The sequence below is a fragment of the Cryptomeria japonica genome, chromosome 10, assembly GCF_030272615.1.
Source record: "Cryptomeria japonica chromosome 10, Sugi_1.0, whole genome shotgun sequence".
Classification (NCBI taxonomy): Eukaryota; Viridiplantae; Streptophyta; class Pinopsida; order Cupressales; family Cupressaceae; genus Cryptomeria; species Cryptomeria japonica.
The window spans coordinates 810,730,736-810,736,832 of NC_081414.1; the positions used below are offsets into that span (position 1 = coordinate 810,730,736).

Genomic DNA, 6,097 nt, shown 5'->3' on the forward strand with positions numbered 1-6,097 from the left:
ACCCTACCATATTTCAAGGACTAATAAAATATATCAAACAAAGAAGGATCATAACTAGTCATAGTCTCAATATAGGAAAAGAAATTTCCCTTTTGAAAAAATGTCTATAACACACCATCCTTTTTAAGGGACTAAAAAATATTGGACTCCGCTTGAATTAACTTGCCACTTGGATGGTAGGTTAGAGTTAAATCATAATAGAAAATATTATTGTTCGATAATTGTTTCTAGATTCGATTGTGGGTGATAAAAATTGTCTTATACAATCGAATCTGGAAACAATTATTGAATGTTAATATGGATTGTGGAAGTCTGATAGCTCTAAATATTATTGTATCATCCAAATTAGGAAATCGGGAGACGGAAAAAAAAAAAGACAAACTTTAATGAAATTAAAGAAGGTAGTCCCTTTCTAATAAATGATGATTCTTTTACCACAAAGAGAAATGATGAGAAGAGATAGTTGAAAGGACCATTTCAAAAATAACAATTTAAATATAATTAATCCATAGTAGAGTTAAGATCATCCCAAATCATAACACAAATATCCCTTGAGAGATCATGCAAAGAGGTCCACATTTGAAAATTTTGGATTAAATGACCCATTTTTTCCAGTTTATCAACTAACTTCTTCCCTTCTCGAAGGATATGAGAAAATTTGACATGTCGAAATGAAGAGAGATTGCAGAAGGAATCTATTATAACATCTTTCATAGGCCATCCTATGTACGCATCATCTTTGAGCATCATGATGACATATTTAAAAAATCACTATTGATAATGAGTTTGTCAAAATATTTTTATTTAGTTAAAGAAATACCGTGAAATCTAGCTACCACCTCAACAACATTAGAGGTAAGGACCCCTCAGTTAAAACTACATAAGTATAAACTAATTTGTTTTTATCATCTCTTAAAATGTCAACCCCTCTCACTCAACCTGGGTTACCTTTTGGAGAGACATCAAAGTTAAGTTTAAATCAGGCAGTGTTAGGGGGGACAATTGAATAGTGTTTCTGTAACCAATGGTTTGGGAGACAAAAAGAGAAAGTGAGAGTGCATAGAATAAGGTAGAACTCAATCTGATGATTTGCAACATGATAGAGAATAAATACAAGTCTAAACCATTTAGCTACAATGATAGAATATAGAAAAGGAATATATATATAATAAAAAAATTATGATAAGATTTCCCCCTCTGTATATTTTTCCTACAAATACACTTGAAACAACTCAAATTTCACCTTATTGAGAGGCTTGGGGACTATATCAGCAATCTATGAAGTTGTGAGTCAATACTGGATTTGCATATGGTCGTGCATCAAGTTCTCTCAAATTTAATTATATTTAATATCTATGTGCTTTGTGTGCTCATGAAAAACTAGATTCTTGACAAGCTTCAACACCCTTTGATTGTCACAAAACAAAACTAGTAGATGTTCTTTAGAAATATCCATATCAGATACAATGTGATGTAACCAAATCACCTTTCACATAGGTCCTTGTTCACCATGAAATTCATGATCGGTAGCTAAGAGAGAAACAACCATTTGCTTCTTATTTATCAATAAAATAGGACTAGATGCAAGATGAAAAAAATCCTGAAGTTGATTTTTGTTTATCTAGGGTTCCAACATAGTCCGAGTCAACATATCCTTGTAAGAAGCACTAATTGTTCTACTTATATTTTAAACCATATTGAAAAGTACTTTGGAAACATCAGAAAACATGCTTAGATGCAATCCAATGATTATTTCTTTGGCTCCTCCATGAACTTGGATAGATAGCTGAGAAGAAAGCATAAATTTGGTATACTATTGTAAATTAAATGAGACTCCCAACAAGATGCTTAAAAAGAGTCACAACACACTCCTTATCATCTACTATCTAGATTAGATCACTAATAGGTTGAGTAGTCAAAGTATCAAACAAATCTTGATTACTAGTCATATGTTTGCTTGTACCAAATTTAAGAGATGTGGGAGATGAGAACTAAATTTTGGTTGACCCCACAATTTGTGGTAGTAGGTAGATCCTCATAAGATGACTCATTAGAGGCATCATCATATTGGATGGAAACATTTCTTCTATGCCTTCTTCAATGAGGATGACCTCTTAACTATTTGGAATGACTACAATCAAATGGATCTTTCTTACTTGAATTACCTTGTGTAAGGACATTATACCAACAACAATCAATATCATGTGTTTTAGTATGTCTAATGTGACACCATCGATTTGCCTTTGTAGTCTTCTGCTACTATTGTGGTTGCTTTGGTGAGGGTCCCTTTTGAGAAGTATATCCTCAGTGCATTCTAGAGACTAATGCTTTTTCTTCAAGCTCATCTTCTAAAGACCAAATATCGTTTTCTTATTGAAGCAGATTCACCAATTCTTTAAAGAACACCTTCTATTTGGTAATATTCACTTGTGACAAATGTCTGATATTTGGAAGGAAGAGATCTCAAGGTAATCATAACAAGCAATTTGTCCCCCTTCTTCTCACCAAGTGCAAGAAGCTCTACTTAGAGTGCGAACACACAATACAAGAAGTTCTGAACTTTCTCACAAGCTTGCATATTAAGTGTATGAAGCTTGGACTAAAGATGGAGAATCTTGATTTAAAAAACATGATAGCAATATTTCCTCCAAAATAAACATGAAGATCAAGACCATGTGCAAGACATAATGATTTATTATAAAAACAAAAATAATATAAAAGTACAACCATAAAATATAATATAACTCGTTAAATAAAACATTCTTATATAAACTAACAACTATAATTGCATAGAAATTATCAAGAGCAAAATAGGATGCAACGTCTAATGGGAGTCCCATTCCCTTGGCTTCTTTCAAAGATAAATTTAAAAACCATGGCTTGTCCCATTCGCTTGGATTCCTTGAAAGATGTTTATACCTCTACCATGTGAAACAAGTGACTACATTGAACATTGTTTTGTTCGTCCAACCTTGTTATCAACCACGATTAGTTTACATTGTGCAGGCCAACTATCAAGGTAAAACAAGATTACTCCTCGTTGGCATCGCAATCTTCTATTTTTTTTTAAGTATAGAAGCCAGGCAGGGCCGGCGATGATTATATATTTCGAGCATGTATGAAAAACTGGATTGAATATCTTTCCAGTCTCTGCGCCCATTTTAGTCATCATGATAATAATGGAACCGTATGAGCCTGACAAAGGCCTTCTTTTAGATCTTGTATCCGCATGGAAATCGGAGTCAGAGATGAATTTGAAAGGAAAAATTGCAATGAATGGAGAGCAGATAGAGATGAACAACAGGATTTGGAGTAGGCTACCAGAGGAGCTATTAATTGTAGTTTTGTCTAGTCTGCCCACTATCGTTAGTAGGAATTTCAGAGTCGTCTGTAAACGATGGCAGGATTTGCTTCTACCCTCACCCATGTTTCGAGAGATATCATCGACGCTTGTGCCTTCCTCCTCTCCTGCTTTCCTCGTTGGTGCCGCCTATTCACCATACAGGCGGAAAACACATCGTTTATATCTCCTTGACTCACAGCCAGTCGGGGTGTATCCATTCTCGTTAGATTTCCTGGGACGTGGGCGCTTCAGCGTTTTGACGTCCTGCAAGGGCATCCTTTGTTGTCGTTCAAGTGATAGGCCTTTCTTCTACATTTTCAACCATCTTACCAGGACATCGCTTTCCCTAGGGTCTCCCGCTAACCCTAAAAGGCTTCCCCATAAGTGTTCTTCTTTCCGATATTTAGGATTCTATGGATTGGCATTCGATTCTGCCAAAAGGAGCTGCATCTTGGTTATAGGATACAACAATCCCATGAATGGAGAAAGGAACAATATGGAGATGCAGATTTATGATTCATACACTAATGAATGGAGCCTAATCAACATGAATCTATCCAGTCCAATTATTCCATCGACGGGAGGGATTTATTCAAAAGGGAGTTTTTATTGGATTAATGGTGATAGTTCTATGATTATTACATTTCATCTTGCAGTATTCAATGTTGCAAACAGGAATTGGAGTATTATAGAGCTACCAAGCGGACCTGAGAATTATGGTGACCCTTCTCATTGGAATTTAGCTGGGTCTGATGGGAATGTGCTTGTGGCGTATAAGAAAGATCTTTCATTATGGAAGTTGGATGAAGAAAACAAAAGCTGGTCAGAATTGCATTTGTTTCCGAGGAGCTTGCGTGAGGAAAACATGAGGCGTCTAAATGATCATTCTCGCCGGAATTTGGGAATAGAAGTGGTGGCTAACAGTTGTGGATGGATTTTGGTATATATGGGCGGTTACAAGATGATTGTATTTGACGCACAGGGGAGAATAATTCTGTGCATTGAAGGTAAGTTACTTGAATTCTTTCAAGATATTGGGTGTTCATGGGACGTTTTTGGCTACGAAATCAACAATGTTTGGTGGCCTTGAACTGACAGTGACATTCTGAATGTTTAATGTAGTCCAATTCGTGCTTATGTTAATGTTGTTCTTTTAATTTCTTAGCACATGTTTGAGCCTCATATAAATATGTGAAAACTGTATTGATGTGCAGTGGTTATGCTGCATGTAATTATTTTTGTAGTACTAATAAAGCATTTTTCTTCCACCAAATTGTTTATCACTATGATTATGGTCTCATCACTTATTTTGTCGAATGTTGTCCTGAAAGTTTTTGGTATGAATATGGTTTCATCTTTTATGTTATCAGAATCTTGCATTCAACAAGATTTCTGATTCATTAAGAATCATTCAATTTCATCAACAAAATAAAACCAATTTACAATCTTATTCTTAATAAGAAAAACTTCAAGGTTTACCATTCATTCTTATACTATTTCATTCCCTCTCACATTTGTACACGCAGAATTCTAGCAAAAAGTTATTTAGGCATCGTTTGACCAGTGTTTTTTAAACTATTTAATGCATTGCCTCCCAAGCCACTTCAATTTGCACATCCATGAGGAACTGCATGTGAATATATTTCTGAATTTTAGTTCTCCAGCCACAAACGTAGATTTAATTTTAAAGCCGAAAGTTGTGGACTATGCATAGTTTTGATGGATTTTATTTTATTTTAAAAAGCAATGGGGATAAATATTCGAATTAAAAAGTAAAAAGATGAAAAAAAACCATATTTAGCACGAAATAAACAAGATTTCAAGTATAATTCAACACAAATTGTCATATAATAATAATATTCATGACTCAATAGTATTTGCAACATATTAAATCAGTTATTGAAATACATAGTAAGGTACACAAATTTTGTGAGAAAAATCGATGAAATCATTTCAAAATTATAATTCTTGTTTTTGATTTAATTTAATTTTTAAAACAACTGAACCTCAATTATATTTACACTTCCTCTTCCTCTTTGAAATCTTGGGAAAGTAATTCATATCGGAACAAAGGACAAGGAAGTGAACAAAGAAGGCAATTGAACAAGAACGAGGAAGTGAACAAAAAAGGTAATTCATACCAGAAGGATGATAGAAATTTCTACTGGAGGAGAGAACCGGATGGCTACCAGAATGACAATTTTGGAAGACAAGACAAGAGGACATTTAGAGGAACTTGCTATAAGTGTGGAGGAGAAGGACATCGTGCATTCGAGTGTAAGAAGACAAAGATTACCGAAAGAGAAGCAGTGGTAGAAGAAAACCCCACTAGATGAGACAATAAACTGGAAGATGGAGAACTATTGTGATGAGGAGAGCTTTGTGTCATATCGAAGGAGATGAAGAGCCCTTGTAGAGGAAGAATTTGTTCAAGACCAGATGTAAGGTATTGAGTAAGTGTTGTAAAGTTGTTATTGATAGTCGTAGTTCAGATAATCTTGTTTCAGAAGAGATAGTGAATAAGTTGAATTTTGAGAGATTGAAACACCCTAAACCTTATCAGATAGCATGGATTTAGGATGAACATAAGTTGTTCGTAAGTAAGAAATATTTGGTGAAATTGAAAATTGGGAATTAAGTCTTGTGTGATATTATGCCTATGAATATTTGTTATCTTTTGTTAGGTAGACCTTGACAAATTGATAAACAGGCAGTACATGATAGGGGGAAGAATACATCCACTATTGTGGCCAA

General features: G+C 34.6%; 1 protein-coding gene across 1 annotated transcript; it reads left to right on the forward strand.

Moving 5' to 3' along the window:
- The first annotated feature begins 3,179 nt into the window (after nucleotides 1-3,179).
- LOC131070343 (F-box/kelch-repeat protein At1g57790-like) lies at nucleotides 3,180-4,433 on the forward strand. Its single transcript, XM_058005853.2, has one exon. The coding sequence runs from the start codon at nucleotides 3,180-3,182 to the stop codon at nucleotides 4,431-4,433; it is 1,254 nt and encodes a 417-aa protein (XP_057861836.2).
- Nucleotides 4,434-6,097: the final 1,664 nt, after the last annotated feature.

Bases quoted from the DNA above. Each gene is read 5' to 3' on its own strand.
- LOC131070343 (XM_058005853.2), top strand. From the start codon at position 3,180: ATGGAACCGTATGAGCCTGACAAAGGCCTTCTTTTAGATCTTGTATCC.